This window comes from Opisthorchis viverrini (genome assembly GCF_000715545.1).
Source record: "Opisthorchis viverrini unplaced genomic scaffold opera_v5_57, whole genome shotgun sequence".
In the NCBI taxonomy this organism is placed as follows: domain Eukaryota; kingdom Metazoa; phylum Platyhelminthes; class Trematoda; order Opisthorchiida; family Opisthorchiidae; genus Opisthorchis; species Opisthorchis viverrini.
This window is the reverse complement of record NW_008751714.1, coordinates 457,295-484,057: the sequence shown is the minus strand read 5'-3', so window position 1 is coordinate 484,057 and position 26,763 is coordinate 457,295. Positions and strand designations below refer to the sequence as shown.

Sequence of the window (26,763 nt, the reverse complement as noted above, 5' to 3'; positions counted from 1 at the left end):
AATCTCCGTCACAGTGAGAAGTTCATCAGCGATTGATCTAATAATGAGTGACCTGTGAGTTAAACTCACATATCAGTTATGGTTCACCAAAAATACCTATTAGCCTACATATTAGCCTTCATGAAATACATCATATTGTGCTAAAATTTAACGCAACCACTAAAGCTCGACTTGACAAGTTCTCAATTTCTCTGTCATTCCCCGTTCTTTAAGTTTAGGTTAAAATCTATCAAAAGCGTTAAAATAGGAATGTTGCTACTGCAACAATTCGCCAGTTTGTCATATATCAGGGCAGTTTAATCCTGATGGCTAGGTTGTTTCGACCTTGAAGTGTAAGCGAATCTGATATGCCACGGTTTTACCGCTTACATCAGGATGTTAATGTGCTTTGACAGAGTTGGCTGGTTAAGAAAAAAACCAGAGTTCCTGATACCGACAGGGGAATAGACAGCTTTCGTAACAATAAGAAATAGGGATAATGCTGTTGTAAGGACTCCCTAAGTTTAACCACCTGACACGCTCTGGTATTCGCGGGACAAAAAAACGCAGAAAAACACAGTAGAATCCCCACATTTTTACAAATTTCTCGAAAACCAAAGTTACGCATGCTGATGATCGAACCAATTGCTACTTAGTTAGGCCAATTTATCGCAGCTGATGTGATTCATGGTCGCGGATTGCCAATTAAGTCATCCCGAACAGGTGATAAAAACCCGCATCTTGCCTACAAAAAAGTGGTGTTGTCATGGTGTACATCCTGCCCATACAAACGATGTACTGAGTACCTTACCGCTTTAAGTTGTTTATCCGACAGCAATCAGCGTTCGCTCCACATCTGAGAAGAGAATAAAAATATGACACGCTTCCTAAACTCAAAGCAAGATAACTGCTGGACTTTGTACAAACTCAGGTGCTGGTCTACATAGACTAGTTATTACAACTATTTGACAGTCCAGCCAAAGTTGATGGTTTTGTTGTGAACTTTTTTTCACCAATAGAAGGGAAATGAGCTTGTGTTGATTCAGCGGTAAGGACAATCCCGGATGGTGTCTGCAAGATTGTTGCGGAAACAATGATATCAGTAAAACCTAACCACTGGGTTAGGTTCCCATGGTCAAATGTGAATTAATCAAGTTAGTTGTATTGGTGTGTGGAATGTGGTAATCTTTCTTGAGAGAAAATATCCGGGTTTCCTGATCCGAACGACACCCGAAAAGCTAAGCCAAACTCGGTCTGTCGAACTTCCACTGGGGTCGCCGAAAAATTTGCACACCGCCGTGGCTATACTAGCTCTGACTGAAGTGTTTCTGCTGAAGTCAGTATATGAAGGCCCAAGGCCCGAAGCATGTTTGCGAATTTGGGTGACATGTGGCTCTGAAAAGGCATTTCATTGCGCCACAACGGCTGCGTGTACCGGGCTACAGTAGGTGCTGCCTTTTTGCATGATTGTGAGGCATGGACGCTGTGAATAGATGACGTGAGGCGATATCAGGTTGTAGACTTGCGAACACAGGAATATTGGTGGTGTTGAATGATGTCAGCATTTTTCTAAGTTATGAAATGGTGCGTTGCGTATTTCACTCGTGGAAAATGTGGTTCACTGTCAACTGTGTTGGATCGGACGTGTGGTAGGCCTTCTAAACCATCGTCCAAAGAGACGCGCATCTATCTCAAAACTTACGTGAGTATGGAGCGAACCGCAAGATCGACATATATGTGACTGAACCGAAGGGTGTGAAATGGAATGCGAAGAGTCCAGGTCCGCCTGCGCTAAGTTTGATCCTCTTAGAAAATCAAAGCTAATCGCTCTCAGTGGCATTTGTTCTCCCGGTTTCTTTTCAGGTTGTCTGACTGAGCGTATGTCTGAAATATGCTACTACTAGGTCCCATTTTATTCAATCTTCTTTTCTCATTTTGAGGATTTAAATATGACCAGACCAAATTTCTGCTCTTACAAAAGTGAGGTATGAGTGTCAACACTAGTTCTACTGCCTTCGATGGAGATAAGGATGATGACAAATGAACCAGACAGCCATTGATGTATGTGTGAATGCACTCCGGTTGAAATTCTGTTCAAAATTATGCGGAACCCTAGCTATAATAACAATACGTTTTTGCCCAAAAACTGCTCACCTGAGAAGCATTTATGTACAACTGTTTACCCCGCGGTACACAGTTTTCCACTAATAATTTTACCTGGTTGAGTGAACTACGTTCGTATGGGAAAATTTTAGAAAAACGCAAATACCCATTTGGGGACAAGTAACCTGGATCAATTCGATAACTGTTAAAACGTGTCAATAACAATTTGTGACCTCTCCCAGTTCCAGGACTTATTCATTAGGGGGTATCTGGAGTTACTAAGACAGCTTGAATGTGAACACCGATCCTGATCGTCGAATGCCACGAGATGACACACCCAGGATGCACCATGACGTACGACCTACTTCGGCAGAGAAACTAATGACTCTCGATGAGAAGTGAGGTGATGGATTATATGGTATCCAACTGATGACAGGGGATTCGGCAGGGTAACCCACCCCGTACTTCGGCAAACTAATGACTCTCGATGAGAAGTGAGGTGATGGATTATATGGTATCCAACTGATGACAGGGGATTCGGCAGGGTAACCCACCCCGTGCAACCCATTCCTGATTCAGAAACTGGTGAGTTAAAGTTAAAGTTATGGGCTCCTTTCCAGTGACGACCAACGGAAATCAATATATGGTGATAATGACAGAACATCTGTTGCAATGAGTTGGGGCGGTAGCTGTTTCAGATCAACTAGCGATGACAATCAGTGGAGCGGTGAGGCATCACATCGTGACCAACCATGGGGTGCCAAAAATGATCCTAACCGATCAGGGGCCTTGCTTCAAGAGCGAAGAGTTTAAGAATTGCTTGCAGAAGCTGAGAATTAAGCGGCTTGGAGCGGCACCATACCACCAGCAAACAAATGATCTAACCGAACTTGATAACCGAGCGATCAAGGAGTAGCTGGCGACCAAAGGAGATGACGGGGAAGTTAGCTTGCCAGTGGTGTTGCTAGCTAATCGTGCTTCCACGCAGCCAACCACAGGCAAGTCCCTGTTCACGCTGATGTACGGTCGACATCCGCGCCTTCCGGTTGATCATGAAATTGGTTTGTGGCCGGCAAAACGCTTGTCCCCGGAGGAGTTTTGAGAGGAACGAAGGAAAGCTCGAGAAAACATGTTGGCCGTTCAGGCGTCTAGGTCAAGTGGAAGAATCATCAAAATCCTGGAAGGAGTGGACTGGGGCCGCGGAGGCTGGGTAGACGATGCTAAGGCCCTTTTGTTGCTATCAGCCATCGTGGAAACGTCTATACTATTCAAGACGGTCGGGGATTGAAAACGTTAAACAGGACTCAGCTTCAGAAGTGGCACGATACACCCAAAGAGTCACCGAATAGACCAACTGCTTCGGCCAACCTAACAGAGGCAAATGAAAATCGTTAGCATGCGAGCGACCTTCAAGGGGCTAAGTTGTGTAACGGTGGATACCGTTGGTGAGGCACGCGAGCAATACGTTTTTTCGTAATTCCGCATGACGTCCTTCTTCCCTTCATTGGTAGCTGGTGGCCGCAAGAAGGCAACAATAAAATATTGATGCACGTTGCATACAAGCTAGGGGAACTTCAGTTTAGTTGATTGTACCAAGTGCTTTCCCAGTTTAGCCATTTGGAGGCCAACTGATCTCGAACCAGCCTCCTACAAATACAACTGCCTGCTGTTCGGTTATATTTTGACTGTTCATGAAAGCAACCCTATTTGGGGGCAAATCTTATCTTTACCTAAGTTTGTTTTACTTTTGTTCCAGGTAGTAGGAAACTCAGTAAAATAGTCAGGAATGATATGGTTGTTTGTTTGCTTACCGGAAAAATTATGTAGGTTATTCTTTCATTCTGGAACGGAAAGAAGCTGCAATAAATGCTTACAACGTGAGCAAGACTGGAACTGCGGACAGCATAGAGCGTGCAAAACCGGGTTCAGGCTTGAATCAATCAATGTTGGATTTTAGGTAAGAAAACAAGAAACGCATACAAGTGACAAAACACCCGAAGCCGTATTTCACATAATAAGTTGTAAATCCACATTTTATTCCCAGAACCGTTACCCGCTAACAATTGTGAAGGTTGAGTTAGGCCGACAGCCCATTCAGATATTTACCAGGATGTCTACAGAAGCAATATCGGCATATGCGAAGCAGTTTCATGTTCGTGATCACATTAGGTGGAATTGTCAGTCTGAAGGTGTCGACGATGATCCCGTGACAGAACCTTGTACTACAAGGAGATATCTCCCAACATTTGCTCATGAATCGTTCAGCAGCGTAGAATTACTGCATTTTATATTCGACCTTGTTTGACCAACCATTTTCTTGTGTCCAACACGGACTGAGCGCACAAGCTCCACATCCTGAGAAGGGTTAGAACGGTTCGACTAGTTTTGTTCGACGGAGTGACACCTAACCTCTTTACGCTTGAGGGATCAATGTTCTTGCTTGCATTGAAATACTGCCTGTTTACCCACTTTCCTCATGTTGAGCTGAGGCATATTCGTTCAAAATGCCATCCATCCAGCACTTAATGAAATGAACGGAACAAGAGGTTCCGTAGATTTAGGGGACTCTTGTCAATCATTATTATATTTGAATCGAGGACATTTCAAGCCTGAACTGGAAAATTGGTCGTTTTGTGCACAGAAAGATCATTTCGCTCGTGGTTAAGCAATGTGTTCCCGTTGATGTACACGTTTTGCCAAATAGACAGACAAATCACTGATTCTTTCTGAATTTTTTCATGCTACAACACGGAGCTGCAAAACATAAGATGTGGAATCAAGGAAATCACAGAACAGGGACAAAATCGGAGTGGTCGTGGTCGAATAACAAGAGAGAGCAGCCGTGATCAGACATACAAATTTCATGATATCAAGTATTTAAAAGTAACTTAAAAAGGTACATGGATTCTCTACTATCGGAAAAATTGATTATTGAATGAGATATTTATAATAAACTTCCTGATGATGTTTGAAATCAGGTCTGATGGACGAGACAATATGGATGGCAGGAGCCGCGTGAGTTGTGACAAGCTAGATTGCTTCATCTTAGACGCGATGTTGGCGATAGTGATTTGGAATGCCTCAGAAGGCGCCATGTGCAGTGTTCGTCGCACTTTGTATAGCACTTTGTTGACTGGTCAGTCTACGATTTCGATAGTATTTACACACTACTTTGCCCATCATCTACCGCATTCCAGTTCTCTTTCCAAGTTTTGTGCTGACGTAATTGTTCACTTATTTGCTTGTTTCAATGAGTGTGATTTAACTTTATTTTGACAACTTTAGGACAATATAACGGTTTCGCTAGGTAGAACCTTGAAGCCCAGTTTTAGTTTTCCTTAAAGAGATCTCACTATTATGCCATAGTTTTATAAAGGAAATCTTTACCAGTGACTAACCACTCAATCAAACAGGCTGTTGGTCTACCGATTGCAAAAAAACAAATGACTAGTGAATAGTAACTGGCACTGATCATACAGCAGAGAGCGATATGAAACTTTAAAGTTGCCCGTCGAGTCAGCCATACTGTCAGCTTTGATGGGGTGGGCTATTATGTTCCGGATGTTAGAATTTATGGTATTCGTTGAAGTTGCCGTAACTCTGATTGTTGTCACCCACAGTTTCTGCTTTACCTGTCAATATCAGACAAGTAGTTTGCTGACTATATATAGCCCAACAAGGATGAAAAGAAGTAAATTTCCACAGTACTCGTGTTAAAATACCCGAATGGTTTGAACTTCACAATGACGGTCTTATCTATGACATTCACGTGTTCGTTTGGCTTTTTTCGAGTTCTTCGAAAGAAAAACGACCGACACATCACTCATCATTTATAAATATAGATTCATCTCCGCTCGTCATGTGAGCGTTTCTCCCAATTTGAAAATACAGATGAATCAGAAGTTCTTTAAATTTGATTGACAAATTTCAAGTTCATCTACTTGATTACGGGAATACACTGTCTGGTATTGAACAGCTGTCCTATGTCACGTCGAAAGTTTGGGTTCATGAAACCATAAACAATAGGGTTAATGGCGTTATTTACATAGTACACATAGAAAATGGGCAGATACAATGGTATCAGATTGTGTATCATCATCATCGCTGGCAGCATTGTAACAATGTAGCACAGGGCCACCACGAATAGCATAGCTGCTGTCTTGAGATTTTGAAAGTTTGTTGTGTCCACTAGGCTTTTCACTGACTTCAATGAGCGCCTGTCCATAAAGGCTGGTGTTCTCGATCGACTTTCAGAGTCTGTAAAATGTATTGTTAGTCGCGGGTGTGATGAGAATCCTGTCTGCTCCCTAGATAACTCATCGTTTACTGGTTTTCCGTCATAACTCCGGATTTGGTGCCCGTTTTCTGTGTTCTCTGTGCGTATTAAATACTGCTCATTCAATTGGAGTGTCCCTTCAGATTCGCATGACCGCAAGTTTGAGTGTTGTTGTATTTCTCTAGGTTCTTCGCGGTGGTCACAGGGACCACAGTCTTCAACAATGCTCACATGTGATGTATCTCTCTTGACAACTTGTGTAACCGGGTAGTTTTCCATCCGATCAATTGGCATCCCAGTAGTGTTGCTTACCAAACAGTTTGTCGGTTCAATGGTCGTCAGTACCAGGTGAGTGGATTTTTGCCGTGAACCGCGCAGTTGTTTCCTCTTCTTGAAAGTCTAAAAACGAGGCAAATACAAGAGAAGTCTGTGTAACGTTATATTTTCTATACCATGGAACATTTTCAAAAAGAAACAGTGACCTCACTAAACATATGACCGTATTCAGAAAATCACTGACACAGGAGCATTTCTGTCAATGGCTTGGAAAAGTCGGTTACCCATTTCTGATGCTTGTGCTTATTAGTCCAGGAAAGTTGTTAGGATTTTAACGAGTCAGTAACGTGCTTAGGCATGTACCGAGTCACGACGAATTTTTGTGACTTGGTTAGGAAGATGTGGTATGTTTGTAACCAGATCAAGCAAGTCGCGCTACGGAAGTTATAAGCATCTACCAGTTTCATTCTTACCTTTCATTTCTTACCTTTGGTATATTGAAATGTTATAGCATTTCAACAGAAGACGCACACACGCGCTTCTGGAGATGAGATGGACAGTCGACAGACGACTAAAACAAAATAAAAGGATTATTCTTATGTTCTAAATTAGTGTGGGTATCGTTGACATCCTTGGGGCAAAAGGGGAAAATTAATTTAATGCTGTCTTTGTACTTTATCAGTTAAAATTAACCCTGAAAGTGGATTAAGTCATGCTTATCCCATGGAGCATTTCTAGTATGATGAACAAGACCAGGTTTACTGAACGATGAAATCCGATCAAAGTGACACCACAGATGTTTAAAATATAAAATTAAATGTTAGAAGATTCGTATTGTAGCAGCTTCGAAAAAGAACGTCTGGAAATTTTTAGCCCACCAAAGGCTCATCACACTGAGACAGAAATCTTATGGTCTAAGGAACACACCCAGAAGTAGACCTGGCCTAGAGGTCCACCAAATATTCAAATCTTGGTTGTGGCCATGCATCGTATTTTTTAGAATGGGGGTTTTGGTATATCTTCTATTTTTAGTAGGGGTTATTGGCGTCTTATTATTATCAGTAACAATGTGCTTGCTCGTTAAAAATAACATGTCAGTCACAGAACAGAATTGATCAGTACATTAGGTAAGTTGCCGGGGTCAATGTGGGCACTGAATGGAACCGAAATTGAAAGGGTGTACCACCGAAATATTGATTCCGTGGTTGTTGATATGTTCACTGACACTTGCCTGTATATCGACACCACTCAAGCAGAGGTCTTCGGTGCGAAGATTGATGTCCACGTTGACTAGCTTGTTGTCTCTCTGATCGATTTAGCCCTTTAAATAGTGCCCAAACGTTTCCAAATGAATTTCCATGTTCTGCAAACACATCGGTTTTGGTCGGCTTATCAGCCTGTTATATCTAGAGGATCCTGGGCATAGTTATGGTCTAATATATGGTAACTATTTCCGGTTTTTGAATGGCACACAAAACTCCCAGCCAAACCATTTCGGATTTCACCGGAAGCCTAAAGAATAGGCACTATGATCATGTCAAACGGCCAAGCGCGCTGTTTATAACGTGAGCGATAATGAGGAGAGTTAGATGGAGGATACTTGATATGTGACATTACGTAGGCAGATGGCACAGTGAGTAACGACGCAAACACAAAGGTGAATGTTCAAAGTCTGGACAACTACAGCAGCTTTCAAAAGTTCAGATGAGTGTCTGTTTTAAACTCGATGAATCCATCTGCTTAGGGGGTGCCAAAAAAGTCACGTTCCTAGTCATTTACATCCGCAATTGGAGCATCCGCGTATGGCAACGCTTAATTGGGAACTCTTGCCCATAAAATAGGTTTTTAGAATGTCCCTTCGGTGGAAACACATGATCATAGGCAACATACGGGTTTCTAAAAGGCGATCGGCTCCAGAACATGAAATATTCTTATAATCAATAAAAACAATTGAATCATGTGTGATAGTAGCTTTAGCGGTGCTCTCGGTTGAGTTTTCTTTTTCTGCCTGCCCAAAGTCCATCTTTTCTTGTACAAGTAGCCTACTCGTTGTCACCAAAACACAAGCGTGTTTTTCTTTCCAGAATAAATTCTAGCAACCAGGTGAAATATCGCACATCCCTTCTACTCTATTAGGGTAAACGATTTGAATGACTTGGACGGAATCAAGAGGTTCCGAAGATATGTTTCAGTAAACTATGTGAACTCTTATTGAATGACCAGTTGATAAAGCCATCTTCTCTCTACGGACAGAGGCCAGGTGCGTAATCGCCCGAGATATTTTGATAGAGTGAGCAGTATATAACGGTCAAAGCGTCCGTCTAAATATCATATGTGTGATGTAAGTAGCAGAATGGAATCAATTTTCCCCGAGGATAACTGATATTATAGTATTAAGTAATGCGCTAGAAAGCTGCAAAACGATTGTTCAGTACATCATCCGACCCACTTTTACGCCGCCAACACTTAACAATACAACTTTTGATTGAATTTCCGTGTTCTAACAAGTGTTTTTTGCTGACAAAACTGCCGGCAACAAAAGCGGGCTATTCTTACTGTTCTGGGTTTCGTTTACCAGGGAGGTAACCATATTTCGGACAAGAAATGCCAATCAGCGATGCGCAGAACGGCGCAGCTGATAACGACACTGACATTTCTACAAGAATCAATATTCCTCGGCTACGGATTCAGAAACAGTATGAAAATCTAACGCGCCCTGTGTGCTTCAATGGATGATATGTGGGCAACCGAAACCTGGCTAGTTCGGTGTCTAGAGTACATAATTTCGTACACCTATTGTTAAGACACAGCATCATCCAAGAAACTGTTTCCTTCTCAAGTGATATTCTTCTCAATTTGGAACAATGAAGCTTGTTTCGCACACGTCTTTTGAAGGATCTGCATCACCGGGCCGGGCATGTCCATATTTGCGTAGTGAAGAAAATTGTGCCTCGAAAACAGTCGTCGTTAAATGCTTCACTGAGTTAGTCTGCGATGTAATGGATTGCAAGATTTTTGTTAGACGTTTGATCCTATGTGTTAATTTTGCTTGGCCCACTGCATGCAAGTTTGCTTTGCCGAAAACGCCTAACAGGAATTGTGAGGGCTGTGTCATTTTGTTCTTACGCGGTCAGATGAAATCATTCTCCTAGTTCAACTCACAAGGGAATTTCATCCTTTTCGGGTACGTAATTGAAATCAATCTAGCAAACGTTCCTCCTTCGGATATTTTAACAATTCCAAAGAGGTAGAAGATGCATACGTCACTCACAGACTGTATTGTAAAGACCAGTAAATTTGTTGTTTAATTGCAAAGAAGCACGCTAGTGTGCATCGGTCGCAGGCTTAGCTTCTATGCATGCATTAGAAGAAAATATCGAGTTTGAACACGTATTGCCGGTGGCTAGTGTAACGAGTCTCTAACGCGACCGTTTTTTCCCGTAAAGTTTTACGCTGCATCTGCTTAGTGAACTCAAGTGAATGAATGTGCACATATCTATTCATTCACTTGTCCATGTATAAATTTGTATGCTTATGGAAGTTTCAACAGCTCGGGCGAGAGTGTTTCTGAAGGCACGCATCGATTAACTTTCGGCTATTTCTTTTTTATTCCGCTAAAGTCCTGGGCAACTTGTCTTCGGGTTGCGTCCCGGTCTTTAGAGTATTGCTTGACAGACAATCTCGAATTAATTTTGTGGACTGACTAGTTTACAAAACCTGGTGGCTCATTCAGGAAGTGAGCCAATGACTACTGATCAGTTAAAAAGGGTGGAATTATCTAATACTAAAGTTCATGGAAATAATTAACCCACTAAATGGGAGGGTTTGTCGTACAGTTAAGTTTGCATGTCTTTTTGGAAAACGTTTGTTTAAAGCCTGCAGATCAAGCACGTTTTTGACATGACTCTATGTAATAAAACACTTTTCTTGTAGCATTACCATTTCCCAAAAGAGGATGTACGTCACACATTCATTTTAAAGTATGTCATGTCGTCTAGATCGTATACAAATAGCGCTTCAGGTCTTGAAAACATTGTTCTTTATGCTGTTATGAACTAGATTGATTTGTTCTCACTAGTATCCGGTCAAATACCAATAAATATGAACGCACACATTGACGCCATGATAGCCATGTTTAGCTTGCTTCTAAGAGATAAGGTCTACGGGAAAGATGCAAACTAACAACTTCAGAGATGGATGAACTTGATGTATTTTCTGGAATTTCTACACCTTCAGCAGCCTAAATGTAGACAAATCTACTATACATCATATGTAACAACACAAGCCCATATCTATGGGTATGTGGGCTCAAATTCTTTTCCCCCATAAAACAGCATTATTAACTATGTTTTATCAGAAGGCTAGTTCCTGGATTAAGAATTCAATCAAACCACCTCTAAGAGGACAGTTTTATCCAAAAATCGCTGACGGGGTTTATCTTGTTTTGACATTTTGTCAAACAAAACGGATACGCAGTTAATATCCTTCCGCTGGTTAAAAGCATTTGACGACTAATCGAAACAATTGTTTCATCTACATGTTTATGCTGACATGAAAATAAAACAAGGCATACGGGTCAAAAACACGACGTATTGTCGGTTGCGCAATCAAGTAACCTAAAATTTGCCGATTGCGCATTTCCCAGTAGGTTAGATCCTGCGGAATAAATATACTTCAGTAATTTTATCAGCCTGTTTTGTGAGCTGAATCGCATCAACAGCACAAAATACTGAATAGTCACATTGTATGATTTTCCGATGAATCCTCATAGCCTAGACTATACCGGCCTAATTAATTTTGATTTTTTGCTTGAAAGACTGCTTACTGTGTGCGACGCCCTGCTATGATTGCCAAATATCTACCTGCAAATTTATTTCGCTCAAATTGTGAGTGTCTTAAAAAATCAGGGAATGCAGTATAGTTTGTGTCAAATATTCTATGGCTACAAAGAATCGGTCCAAGTTTTAGCTTTCCTGTGATTGAGTCTTGATGAAGCTTAGCAACTTAATTCTATTTTGGCGCGCGTTTTACGTTAACGTGCTTTATAAATTCATGCAGCGATTGTATCGTTCGGTGATGTGTTTAACTGTGAGTGACTGGATGACACGACAAAATAATGTCAGTCAGACCGAGCTCTGAACCATTATTTCATTAGCTGCTGTGCCATTCCTAGTTACATGTTAGCATACTGTCATAGCAAACTAAATTTATGAAAACTTACAATGATAACTAGGGAAAACGTAGAGGTAAATTCACTTATTAATTTCAAAAATGACTAGCATTTCACGCAGACCGTTCCTTTCTGAAATGAACGTCGGTGCTTTTGTTTATCCATTTTCTCCTTCTTAGTGGACCTAAATACGTGTAGCAAAAGCGCGCTGATTTCAGAGCGAAAACGAATTAGCGTTGATCCAGAATGTAATGGGATACATTCAGCGGTAAAAAATTTGGCTTGCTGTAACGAGATAGATCTGCTTCGAACTCTTTTGCTACTTTTACATTACTGTCTTATATGGCGTCCATTTAGCAGGAACTGTTTTCTTTTATCATAGCATCCGCTGAAATTTCTGGATTCTGGATGAGGACCAGTTGGGATAAAGGCACTTTGCAAGCAGCTAACTAGTATTATTCCGGGGAGTTTTGCACCATGAACTTGCGACAAAATTTTCATGGACAGACAAACTTGAAAATACGTCATTAATTAGGAAATATACGTATGAAAGTACTTTTGTTTTGTGTTGCCCCACAGCATTAGCCAACTTGGTTTCTCACCTTGATCGGTTCTTTGGAAATATATCCAAGCGAACTATTAACTCAAATTTATGATCCCGACTATCATTACTCCGTGATATTTGAGGTTCTTGTCATGGAAGAAAAATTTCCCTGTCCTAAAAATACCCTATAGCAGTTACAGTTAACTGCTCATAAGGCAAACCTTGTATATCTGAAAGCCTTTTTCGGTTAAACATAGTTACAGAGTAATGATAAATTTCTGTCCGCAAAACGAACATTGATTCAGTGCTGCAATTTTATTGGTCATTGAGATTAACTGCGTGGATGAGCTATTCAGACCGAACCTAAACGAATCTGATGGTATCAGAATAACTAGACATATTTTTCCACAAGTCTCTTGGTGAAGATAAGCTGTTTGCTTTCTGTCTAGTTCTATATTATTTCTGATCCGAAGTGGATCCGAATCACTTGAGATTTCGCGAAATAGGCGTTAGTAAATCTCAAAAATCCATATCAGTCCAAGGCCCGGTTTTTGAAGTATCTTCACCCAGATCCACCATATATATATGTATATGTATATTAGAATACTCATTTGATTCGTTGTAATTTTGCAATGCTCACAAAAATATGCTACTTTAAATTCTCAGCCTCTAAGTTTGGTGTTCAGTTCATGTTGGATAATTTCATTCATGTTCTGCATACCTACGGCGATTACGGGTAGAGAGTAGGGTAGCCTAAAGGACCAGGTATTTTCAGAATTTCTTTCAAAACATTAGCTTGAATCAGCGTTTCAGAAAAAAGGTTTTCCCAGAACTCCCGGACGAAGAACAAACCTCTAGGCAAAAAAAGCATCATTACCATAGCTTGTATGTACACTCAAGTACATTCTATTAGGGATCACACTTAAAAGACAACTACTGAAGCTGCGCAGAACGCATTTGTGTTTACGTCTGATTTTGAACTGCGCTTTTAGAGATGCAGATAATAAAGTCATAGACGGTCACATGTTCAGACGTAGTAATGATTGAAAAAGGCGTCCAAACATATCCAAACACACTTATAATGGATCTTAATGGTAAAAATTAATTTGGATTCCAGATTATAACTGTTAACAAAGAAACTGATAGTTCCAAAACAAGGACTGTCGACTAACAGACAAACGTCTTATACTTTCACACGGATTTTAGCAGATTTGCTCTTCTTTACTAGAATACAAGCCTGATGCTTATAGCCCGATTAGGGGAGTGGCGGAACCATACAGAAAGTCCGATTTTTCAAGAAAAAGCATTCTATCCAGAGTGGAACCAGCTCCGGACAGCTTTAGTGGACAAGAACATTAATTTCATTGTCTTCATCACAGAACAAACAGCCTATTTCTTCTATCTTATTGGAAACACGAATTTTTGCTTAGGATAAAGAATATCTTGAAACGATCAGGCGTCCACCGGAAGATGTGCGAAAAAACCATATGGAACTCTCAGCACAGATCTGAGAACCAGCATCAAAACCTTCGGTGTGGATCCGTCAAACTGTACTGATATAAAGGAGTCAGTCCGAATCGTCTCTTATAAACTTTGATCGCCCAGTTGACTGTCCAATGACATGAAATGACGTCATCCAGGGCTGCCATTTTTCATTTTCATTTTGCGTTCAAATGTTTTGCATGCATTTGTGATGATCTTGCGATCCCTATCTGACACGAATTAGATGTAATTACTTGTATTTTATGGTAGGGTAATCCAGAATTAGTTTATTACCATCATTTATATACTACGCGGATGGAACAATTCCTACACTGGACTGTTTTCTTATAATTAATATATTCGGTAATTGTTATACGTATACAACAAATAAACTAGCACCTTCCTATCACTGCTGTTCTGGTATATTCCCATATTTTGGTCGGTAAATTCGTAGCCATCTGCCGACTTTGGTTAACTTAGTATAACATAAGATGTATATCCTGTCTCGGTAGCACTTTCCTAAATTTTTAAACTTTTGTTTGCAATCCGTCTATTTAAAACGCACTTTAATGTACCCGTGCTTTGTAACCTATAGGCACAAAATTCAAATCTTCACGAGAAAAATTCGCGATGGTGAGCTTTCAATGAGCACACCGATGGTATTCTCCATTATGCATACAACCACTTGAGCGGCTTTAAAAAAACAACACAGTACATCATTTGATTGTGCCCCGTTGTGTCGTTTTAATAATCGATAAAAAACAGTCTGAAGCATTTACAGCCGAACACCTACAAACTTCCCACAGTTAAGTCAATGAATAGCTCAACAAGTCTTAATCTTCAAATCTAACTTAAGTTTCTTTCTTCCCTATGCGTCGCTTCTCTGATACATCGACCGGAGCGCTCCGCGTACGATTAAAGGCGAGTTCATTAAGGGTTGAATAATTCTCATATTTCTGTGGGAATACGGGAGGTTTTCTGCATGACTTGAGCGCATGTAAAATGTTGCGGATATGAATGTGATTTCAAGGGACACTTTGATGGTGAGCAGAAAGATGTCTTTAGGATTATTAAGAACCGCATTATTTCGGAGAGTCACCAGGACGCTTTTCGCATTTTCGAGTCCTCGAGTGAAGGAGCTAAGAGACATATAGATCCATAGCTGAAGGGGCACTCACATCAGCTGTTGATGAAGCGGTTTTTGACCAAATGTCAGTCGATACGTCTGGGATGAGAACGTTTGTCATGCTCACATAAAATCAACCAGACTTTTGGTTGGCCATTTGGTTCTACAGGTTTACTCACTCTGCATTAATCCAGGGATTGGACGGTTAGTTACTATTATTAGAAAATCTATTACTCGGCATCTTCGCATTTCACAAAAATGTGAAATAAAACGTATTTATTGTCAAACCGTGTGCCTGTCCTCATTTTTCCTCATAATGTTCCAGCAGCACGCATGGCCTTATTTATTTTAATTACGTTTTCGTACTTCAGATAAAGAAATAGTCAAAACGTCCGTGGAATTTTGTTTAAATCAACCTAAATCATGGCCACAGAAGGTAACAGATTTCCAGGAATATTCTAAACAGTCACGAACAGACTCATAGAAAAACATTTGTTCTGTTCCTCCACCAAGAGCTTGTAACGGAACGAAATTTATATTTTCCTGACTGAAAGTTTGGGAACTGCTCAAAATGAAAGTTTGAGCAAACTACCCAGGATGAATATGGATATGGGAAACATTTCATAGCAGTTGCTTTGGTACACATCTTCAATTAAAAAGACGAAATAAATTCCAACAACCATTGGTCTTTGTTTAACGTCGAGCAATATTTTGACAATCCATTAGTGTAACCTCAGCTACATGGCCAAAGTTTTGAAGGTCGGAATACTGCGCTGAGAATTCATAGCAATCATTGGGATAGAAAATAAAAGCTCTTCACCAAAACTGAAGCAACACCCACACAGCAAGCCAGTTATATACACTGTGATGGATGAAATTATCCACATACTTCTTTGGGCCAATGTCACCTATTTGTTGGTCACATTTCTACAGTGATTAGCACCAAAACCAGCAGAATATGTAGCTCGAGAAACATCTATTTGCATAGAACACCTGTATTTCATTTGAGATCTGAAGTTTTCCGGTGGTTTTATGTTTCATTTATGCGGAACTCAATAGGGCAGTTACTGGTTTACGCCGTTCACGATGAGTGTCGCGAAACACTGCATGAGTGCATTGCAAAACATAGTGTCCGTTTTAAGAACTGACAGCTTTCAACAGGATTCAGGTCAACCCCTCCCACCAAGCAACCATCATGCTGAAATTTGTAAGAAAAATATTACGCTGAGGGCACGGCACGCTCGTTTCATGTCGGTAAATGTTTTTGAGTTTTTTCAAAACTCTCGTCTTTGTATGCCTGCATCAGACTAAGACTACGAAGCCTTTAACGTCGTTAGCTCTCAACTGATGTTATACGAATTAGATAATCAAACCGGATTTTTACGGTCATTTTAAAATAAAATGTAAACGCGATACAAATGCTAAACAGTTCTGCTCACGGAAAATCCGTCAATGTCTGTTTTTTGTGCCTCCATTTTAAACTAAAACATAAGACTAATTTCAAGTTATCTGCCGAACTTTAACTGAAGTGTCATACAAGGGGATTGTAAAAGTTGCAGAATGGTCCCACTTTTCTGCTTCCAGACATATGACAGTGATTACCTAATCGATATAGATCTTACTTTAGAGATCTCATTCAGAACTAGGGCGTTTTATATGGATTAACAATCACGCAAAACTGCGAGCTTCCTAAAACACCTCAGTGGTGCAGAGAAACTATGATAGATTCGCAGAGCATTTTAAGCAGTTTAGTATCAAATCATAGAATTCCGCGTACGCAAACTACTTATAGGTATTCTGCTAACAAAATGAGTTTTAACTGCGACATAATCCATACGATGCGGTGCATACAGATAAAACTTTTCAGTCGTTCTAGATTTTTCGGAGCTTCAGATTACTCAGAAGTTTGCCTTTTCAAGAGCAATGATAGAAATATGATGCACCAGACCGGCCAGTGCACGCAAAACTTACATTTTGTTTATGCTGAATTTTCCTTCGGATAACCTGGTGAGTCTAGACACGCCAACCTGAAGATGATTAATTAGATTTCCAGTCATTCTGGTACTTTCATCTTAGCAATTGAATCTTTCTCCACAGTAGTTCTGTAAAACGATGGCACAGGCGGAGAATACTTAAGCACGTACCAAATACATAGTGTCTTCAAACATATATGTATATTCATAGCTTACACATGGAAAAAATCTTTTTCTCTGTCACAAAAAAGTAATTATACTACTGGGTTCGCAGTTGGTGCAGTGAGAACTACGGAAGGTTAATTTTTATCTGTTCACTTCTTATACCTGATATACGATAACGTTTATCTACTAAGAGCATGACGCCAACTGATTTACCTGAATTATTTTGAATGTGAACAGAAGTGGCTAACGAGAAATTGTTCTGATCACAGAGAACTAATTAGATGGGATTCCTATTGGCAGCCGATATCCATAATCCAATTGAAGTTCATGGCTTTCGGCAAATGTATCCAGCTATTATGTAACGGGACACCGATACCTACGGCAAACTGGAAACAATGTCCCAGATATATATTCGATGAAATTCACTCGCTAAACGTATACATTGGTATGCTATTTTTCTGTAATCTGACACTATACGGATTTCTGTGTTGCTATGGTCAAATATCCCAGTAAATCTTGGTAGAGTAAAACAGATTAAAGACAAGGAGAGTTGAAAAATCTGTATCACTCGGGAGACGCTTTTGATTACAGTAAGGTTTTTTCTCGCAAACAATTTATTAGGCAATATTTCAGTTAGTTCTCTTGGGACCCATGGATTTTGAGGGAAAAGTCGATTGCACTCACTTTCCGTTTGGTACTACTAGACAATTTTTCAAGAGAACAGTCAGTGTGAGATCCTGCCAGATGAAAATATCTGTTTTCTCAAGTCAGTCACGTCGTGGATTAGTTTTGTTATCCAAATATTCCAAAATGATTCGCTTACCACCCTGCTCCTAAACGTCTTTCGATTTCACGACACCTTGAAAAAAAGGCGTGACTTTGTCTAACACACTCATTCGCGTTCCATTTAGGTTCTCCGGAACCCTCTACCCGATGAGCTTCAAGGAGAATAAAACCGGCCGTAGACTGTCAAACTGTCTTCAGCGACTCTGTGCATAGTGTGTCACTTCTATATCACATGCGGCTTTTTCACTCTTTCACTTTCAAACGTTTGTCTTTCACTCCAGATGGGAAACGAACACGCCGCACACTTGTGTGGAATTTACAAACCTTTTTCACCCATGGATCCCACTAGATTTGGACACTGCATCTGATTGCTGACTGAGTGTGTAGGAGTTCATTGAGTAATGAATGGTAAAAGATAGCTTCTGGATGATCGATTTCAGCACATACTTTTAATGAATTGCAGTCAGTGAAGGATAAATCAAGCTATTTTTATTGGCTGGTGACAGTGTTAATACTTTGAAGGTGAACGATACCACCAGGGAATGCAGTGAAATTACAAGTAGTTTCGTCAGTACAATGCGTTGAAATTTATCGCCATAATGGGGCAGGAATACAGACAAGGAAATCAGTAAATTCTTAACTAATAAAACTACTTTGATGTGAACCTATGGATGTCTACCATTCTGACACCTTGCCTTTCAAAAACAAGAATATCAGAAGAAAGACAAAGATAATGTAAGATTTTCCTTCTAAACCTTCTCGCCCAAGATCGATGGCAAACAACGTAAATGGAGAAAATTCTGACTGAAAAAACAAGGCACCCCCATTTTTCATCTCTAAAGTTAACAGCTTATTTTAGCACTGAATGTTTTTCTACAAAAACATTTATACGTGGTAACCAGAGAAGTTAAACAGTTGACTTAATTAAAAAACTAATGGATAATATTTTGAAGTTGTTGCCATATTTTGTTGTTTATGCTATCCAAGCAGTAAATTCAACATGTTTAAAGTGGTTAGCAGTGAGCGTGTGCTATTGTGCAGAAAGGTTTAACGACCCGACCACCACCAAGCAGATTCCTGATTGGCTGGAATTTGTGGATATTTATGGTACAGCCGCTAACATCCACACTGTGGGTTAAGTAATCTGGTGGATGGTTTGCACTATGCCTTATCGAAAATTGCCTTCACAAATGTCATGGTGGACATAAACTGCTGAATGGACTAATTAGGAAATGTAACAGTGGCATTAGCAAAGAAATCTCTACGAACAAGTGTTCGCTGAATGACCAAGGCAGAATAGCTTGGTTGCCACAAATTTACTCGATTAACCCGCATACTATGTTCATCACTAGATACTAGGTACTAATCCAGGGTAGTTAATCAGTGCCAGTCCATCCACAGTCATTGAACCGACTGTGGAAAATCACGTTAGAGGTCCAAACGATACAAATGAGAAAGCAACAGAAAATTAGAAGTGAAGTATGTAGGGTTTTGTCGGCAAATGCCTTTCATGTTCACTAGCCCCCATAAAATCGACTATATTTATAGAGGAAAAATGATAAGGGATTTTGGCGGACTCATAGGTGTTCCGTGTAAGTGAAACCCCATGTAGTAATTGTTACTGAACTAAGCCTTCATAAACTTCCGGGTATCAACCCACAGTTTGAAGAACACGTTGCCTTTCCAAAATCTCCCACGAAGAAAACACATTGCTAGCTAAGATTCCTCCTAAATAACGGTTATAGTAGCCCGTCAGACAACTCGGAAAATTAATGTGGTAGATAAATCGGACACGTGCATGATAGTTTTGTAATCAGCTGTGTAACAATTTGTGCACTCGGTTAACAATGACTCACAAATATCATAACAGTACAGGAAAAAACAATCCAACGCTGAAAAGCCTCATTGTGACAGATTATTTGAAGCTATTTCTTATGTAATATGACAGCTGAACCCTTTCTGTTTAAGTTAGCGGAGTGACGCAACAGTGTTGCCTTATTCTCTTTGCTTAATTGAATTGGTTTAATTTTCAAAACGTGTCCGCAAAGTGTGCTTTTTTCGCAAAAGTATTGGAACAAATTCTGACAAGTTCTGGAAATGAAAGATCACTTGAACAGCGTTCGATGGAGTGTGCAACAGTTCATTGAATTCGATTACAGGTGTAGAGTTATGTTAGAAGGGACGAAGATTGTCTGGAATATGCTGCTCGGTCTAATTTGTCAGAACAGCGAATAATTGATTTGTCTTTTCGTTCAAAGAATAACATTGTATGCTAGAACGCGTGAAGCATACCGTCGTGTTTTCTCAGGCGAAAACCAGTTATGTGAGTTCATCTACCGGGTTTTACTTTCTTGTAATCGTACGAAGTGCCACGATTAGGGACATCGCGCTGACAAATAGTGAATAATCGATACCTTTGGAAAACGGACGCATCATTTGTGTACACTGCAAAGAAAATACTGCCCAAAACATTTTTAAACTCTTGGAACCACCGGAACAGGGTGTTATTGTACTATTGACTTCCCTGCAAAAAGCACTATCACTCATACAGACTTAACTTCACCACACTTTTTTAAGGGATTATGAAATATTACGCGACTGTATACCAGTGTATTGTAGCAAATACTGTCTTCATTCACTCAACGAATGTCTAAGCGTTTCATCGCGGGTTTGTTCTGAATGAATGGATTTTATACTTTACAACAAATTTCAACCTTTCGCACTGTTAATAATCTATAAGTGTCTCAGAGGAACTGTGATTACCGAAGATGAGTGAAACTTCCACCTGAGTAGGTGTCTCTCAAGGAGAGAGTCAGAATTTAAGCGTGTTTTGTGGTTTTTACGCTTGAATTGTAACCAAGGTTACACTTTATCTAAGTGGGGCCTAATCTCACTTCTGTTCTGGCGCTCAAGTCTTCAACCACTGGCCGGAGGGTCGCAGGTTTGAAACTCTCTGAGTTTTGTGAGGTGTGTACAGTTGATGATTCCTAATAATGATAGAGTCTTCGCATACTACCATCAATACAAACTGGAATTTTATTCACCCTGTACTTTATCGTTGTACGTTTGTAGTGTCTCTGCACTGCCAGATTGCAAAAGATGAACTAAGTTACAGTAATGTCACTTGCCACAATAATGACGTATCATTATGCCTGTGAAAATGTTGACTTCGTAAGCAAATAATTGATGCGCATAATTTCTGTAAACTCAGACTAAAAAATGGTGTACTACCAAGTTATTTCCATTGAGTTCACCAAATTCCGCGGCCAATTCTTTTCCCACAGGGAGTTTAGCAGCCCACCTGGTACTCTAAGTAAGATTAAAAGGTTTCGACGCTTGATTGTGTTGAAAGCTGGACGCGCACAATGGGTATGACCAAATTAACAATCTTGACCCGTTCTGAAGCATTCTGCCAAATATGGGCACGCGAATTGTCAAAGAACGAAATAAATAGCTTGTTGTCAAATGGTTGTTTGATTCAGGGTTTACGTTAATGCCTTTTTCTTATGCTGGCTAAGGACAGTAGCTTGGATGTTGGCCACTAATCATTTCAAATTCTTTACCACAGAGATAGTACTTATATGCCAACACAGTTTTTCAACATTACTGACGGAACATTTGCAACTGAATCTTACACTTTGAATTGGAGGCAGACGGAATTTCCAGATTATGCATGTGGTTCTATGCCTAATTCCATATTCATGTAAGAACAGAACATATAACATGGATTCTTTGTTTACCTCCATATGGCCACTTTTGAGTGACACTATACCGCTGAAATCTTCCCGTTGCTTTTTATGAATGCGTATCCAGGACAGTTTTTGAAAGACTTCTTTGATTGTGACTATTTTACGCCAAATCGATTGATGCTGTTTGGCTATTTTCAAGGCCATTACGATTACTGTTGGATTTAGAAACAATCAGAAGCTAAATTGCAGAATGTGCGAACAACCAATTTGATACCAAAGATCATTGTAACCATTGTGGTAATATCAATAACGTTGGTCTGCCAGAAATAAATTGCTCCAGGGCATGGGTGTTGCCTCAATGATGTTTTAGTCAACCACGTTAGTTTAACGAAGTGGGTAGAATCAAACCTGTGTGTTCGTATCGTAAGGCAAACTACTGTAATTTTCGCCAACTTAAGCACTACTGAGCACAAAATTATTGTATACTCAGCTATCAAGTTAACTACTTCTACTGGTTCACTGTGTTTCTGCAGTAAATCGTTCTGTAAGTCTCATCTGAACCAGTGGTTCCTACGTATTACGATGATGGAAAACCATTTGAAGTTACTTCGAACTTTCTAGAATATGGCTCAATCAATTTTTCAGAACTTCCTATTCCATGTTTTGTAATCCAGGAAAAGCCAAATTTTAAACACAAAGCATCATTCTTCTAGGGATCAGAAGCCCATTTGAAGATAGAACACGTCGTTTTACTAAGTACACCGGGCTACCGAATGGAACTCCACTACCTGGCCATTGTGGATCAAGACAATTTTACGTTAAACTACAATCATTTCAAGTAGTAAATGTAAAAATGCCTAAAACATTGGATGTTAAAGTGCCGCTGCGAGGTAGTGGGCAGAACTTTTCCGCATCACCTAGCTTGGAAATATTTGAACCCTCGAAAATTGTCTCCGATCTCCATCTTCGGTAGTTTGTTTACCCCATGTTCGTTTTCCATCGACTCCTCCAACGTAAAACTGTCTAAGACATACCGGTGCCAAACATAGTTTCTCTTGGAATATTTCATTATTCGTTCACGATTTCATGAGGCGTGCCAGAAATTTAATGCGTTGAATGTTTGGTAAACTTTAGCTTCGACAATCCTAAACCTAGGTAACCTAAGAGTGTCCTACGAAAAGTTTCGTTCGTGGGTCACAACCAGTGATACCTAGACGGTCCACTGTGACCAGTAAACAAAACGGCGTTTTCTGCTTTGAACAAATTATATTTCAGCGAATATACACTCATTTGCAAACTAATTTGATTTTTCGAGAGACTCACCAGGAACCCAGCTGAATCACACATGTGTCATGTTTTCAGGAAACTGAATGTGCTGCACCAGGCCGCCTCATGTTTTAGTCGCCACGATATTTGAGATATCGCGATACATGTTTATCTTTGTAATGTACTACTCATAGGATTGCTGAAAAGCCAACGACAGCCCACGACCGGTTTTGCCGTTTTTGGGGCTCATCAGGTAGGCGTAGTCCCCGGGTTTCCATTAATCTAGTGTTCTACTTGAAACCAAGTTGCACGAAATTAGCGGATATACACTCATTTGCAAAATACTTAGGTTTTTCGAGAGATATCGCGATACATGTATATCTTGGCGAAACCGGCCGTGGTGGATGGATTTTCTGCAACCTTATGAGTAGTACATTACCAAGATATACATATATCTCGAATATCGTAGCGAGTGAAACATGAGGCGGCCTGGTGTAGCACACTCAGTTGCCTGAACTCATCACAAACGATAGATTCAGCTGAGTTTCAGGTGAGTCTTTCGAAAAACCAAATTAGTTTGCAGATGAGTGTTTATTCGCTAATTTCGTGCAAAAAGGTTTCAAAAAGAACAGAAGGTCGATGGAAATCCGAGGACTACGCCTATATGACGAGCCCAAAACAGGGCAAATCCGGTAGTGGGCTGTCGACGAATTTTCAGCAGTACATTTTCAGTAGTACATTACCAAAACTGTATTTCAGTTTGTGTTCTTGTAAGGGTGCTTAAGAAAAGATGTTTTTACTTTCATTCAGTAACAACTTTGCTTGTTCCATGATGACACGATACTTTTTTTCTCAGTGCGATGACAAGGCAGGAAGATAGTCACTAACTACAGCAAACACCCTTATGTAGCGTAATTTAATTCAGAAAAATTACTCCATTGGCATCATATATATAAGTATGTGTGTATCTGAATAGTGATAAACACGAATGGAAGGGACTCAAGTGTGATCTCGGAGCATCTGGAAAATATGATGCTCTATCAAATCATTGCAGTTGTTTGACGGTCGGTCCCCTGTAGTGCAACCCGTACTTGAGGGGAAATTGTTTCTCCCTAGATGCCAGTTTTGCTCTTATTAATCTGAAACTCTTGGCAACTCTGGCCCTTACCCAGGCGATTTTAAATCCATTCGGTACACCAAAATTTTGTGATAAGTTAGCCACTCATTTTCAGAGGTGTCGAAAGTTATGGCGACACCTGTCACATGAAATCACTGAGCATATGCAGTCACTATATAAAACCAGACAAGCAAGAAATGTGATGAGAGACGGCAGATCGTCTCATGCGGAAAAATCACCTGTTCGGTCAGAGTGACTGTCTAAACATAGCTACAAGTCTTTTCTCATTGAAAGCGCCACATTCATGGTTGCATTTATCAGTGGAGATTTTGCAGAAAGAATTTGTTATGAACATCCGGTGCTATGTAAAATCGCGAGATTATGCAGAAAAATTCGGTGAGTGAGGCTTTGATGGTAGTGTCAACAAATAATTAATTTTCAGCTAAGATTTTCTCCTGTAATGGAGGCCAGGCTTTCCTAAATTCCGGAAGCACCGTACATCAGTTATTCTCTAATCGGGAGGCTATTGACAGTAAGCGTTCGAATGAGGATGAAGCAGATGTACCATGCTTCTCGGTGTAGATTTTCTTTACCAGTATTACAAAATGCCAGTAATTACTGCGGGTTATTAAACAAAAAACAGGTAAACGAAGCTGATCACAGCGTAGCTGTTTGACACAACATTAGGGATTTCTAAAAATTGTTTATATACGCAAATAGAGAAATTCATCAAAATTAGGTGTTCGTTCGTTTAGCAACCGACTACTGGAGACAACAAAATATACAGAGTCGTGCGTGTACCATCTACTAAACACAAAATATGTTTAAAATGCATGGACGTTTGGCAACTGTTGTCTACGAAACAACCCATGGGATTATGCTCTTACTCAGGTATGCCTCGATAGTGACGGTCACGAGTTTTGACCAAATAAATAAAAAGATGTCACAACTACAGTGCACAGGTGGGTGGTGAATAGTTACTATTCGTTGGCAAATTAGGCAATAAGAAAAATGAAAGATATTGTACCATAGCACAACTTTATAATTAGACTTCACTAGAGTTTTGCGCTAAGATGAAAATGAATTTCTCACCGTTTGTGTTTCGCCAAAGATCTTATTACCGATGGTTCCAACGGATATATGGCTGGCCAGATATAATCTGTGCATGTAGACGACATTTGTAAACACCAGTCGTTTAGAAATTGGAAATGTTCAAGGTTTTTATTCCAGGTGATCATATCAAGCACATGTATATCCTGTGTGTGGATTTTATAGACTTTAGTTTTCATAGTCATTCATTCACTTGCGAATGGATCCTGAAGTGGATGTATGCGGTTGGAAAAATATGTCCAATTAAGACATGGCGTGTGAAAGCTCCAAACAAGTTCAGTCATATTTTCCTTTTTCCGTTCTAGGCATTTTAGCCAGCTTGTCAATATACTTGTTGATAGGATGGACATCAGTGCACAAGTGCCATCACATGGAGAGATAAGCATATATTGTGAAAATGACGCACTAATTTATGAATTCGATTTTACCATCCGAAAAAGATAGACCTATGCTTTTTAGTCGAACGCAAACACTGAACTGATCCGTCACCCAGATGTTATATTCCATCCAAGTGTTACTCAGCCGTTTCTACTTCATGCTGCTCTCCGTCTTCTCACGTAATCTCGCCTTCCAGGAACCGCGTTACCGTTAGTTGTTTCTTAGCTTCAACTATAGTAGAATATCCTGTAAAAAGCACAGTTCAAATAGAAAAAAACATTTGCTGAACGCTCGGTTGAAAGGCAAAGTAACTGAAATGATGTTCACTCACCTTTGAAACAGATCTGTAGATCAGTATGTAAAGAACAACCACGGATATAATACAAAATATGTAGCAAGCTGTTTGGCATTTTTGCACAATATGGTAAATGATTTCTTGCACCAATGTATGGTCAGCTATGATAGTCTCTGTGCATTCGTATACACCAAGTGATGTCCGATTGTAGTCCGATTCGAATAGAGCAGCCACCGGAGAACCCCACACATCGATCTCTTCAGTGTAGTTACCCGTTACGTTATGACGCAATACCACATGAACAGTGAAAGTTGAACTCACTCCCATTGCCATCGAAACCAACACAACAGCTGCTACAAGTTTTTTCGACCGTTCGATTGTAAGTATACGACGGAACGGATGACATAGGCAGAAATATCGATCGAATGCAATGCAACTGATCAGAAGACTGCTGAACAATATGAACGTCGTGTTTAGGCAGTAGTATGCTTTGCACAAAAAATTCGAGCGCATTTTCCAGTCGATATATTCGACGATAATTGTTACGGGGATAAGCGTGAGACAACATAGGGAATCTGACACGGCGAGCACAAGAATGAACACGTTGGCCGTGAGTCTGTCATGCTTCAATGCGTAGACAATAACGACGAGCAGATTACCAATGCTCCCGACTATGCTGATGATGATGAGCATAGAAATAACTGTTGGAATTTGACCGGAGAGATTTTCAGTCATAAACGACATTGTTTTCTTTGATCACACGAAATGCTCACTATAAGGTGGGATGCCAAATTGCTCTTTTGACAGAATAGAACGGCGTATATCCAAACAAACTGGTCACATTAAATATCCGAACGAAGTAAAATTCCCTTCACATGGAGAGCTGAAACGGAAAGTAAAATTTGGTATTTTTGTGTCACGTACGACGGCTTTATTCTTGGTCATGGTAAGATTTGGAAATCTTTTTTGACGATTCTATTGGTTACTACATACAATGTGCACACCTATGATTCCGTTTCATTTTTTCT

At 40.1% G+C, this 26,763-nt stretch overlaps 1 protein-coding gene across 1 annotated transcript; it reads right to left on the bottom strand.

Annotated features, from left to right (window-relative positions):
- Window positions 1-6,019: 6,019 nt before the first annotated feature.
- On the bottom strand, window positions 6,020-26,479 carry T265_03837 (hypothetical protein; the record flags this gene model as incomplete). The annotated part of the gene is made up of 2 exons (XM_009168418.1): window positions 6,020-6,757; window positions 25,772-26,479. 2 exons carry the CDS (start codon window positions 26,477-26,479, stop codon window positions 6,020-6,022), a joined length of 1,446 nt encoding a protein of 481 aa, XP_009166682.1.
- Between the last annotated feature and the right edge of the window lie 284 nt (window positions 26,480-26,763).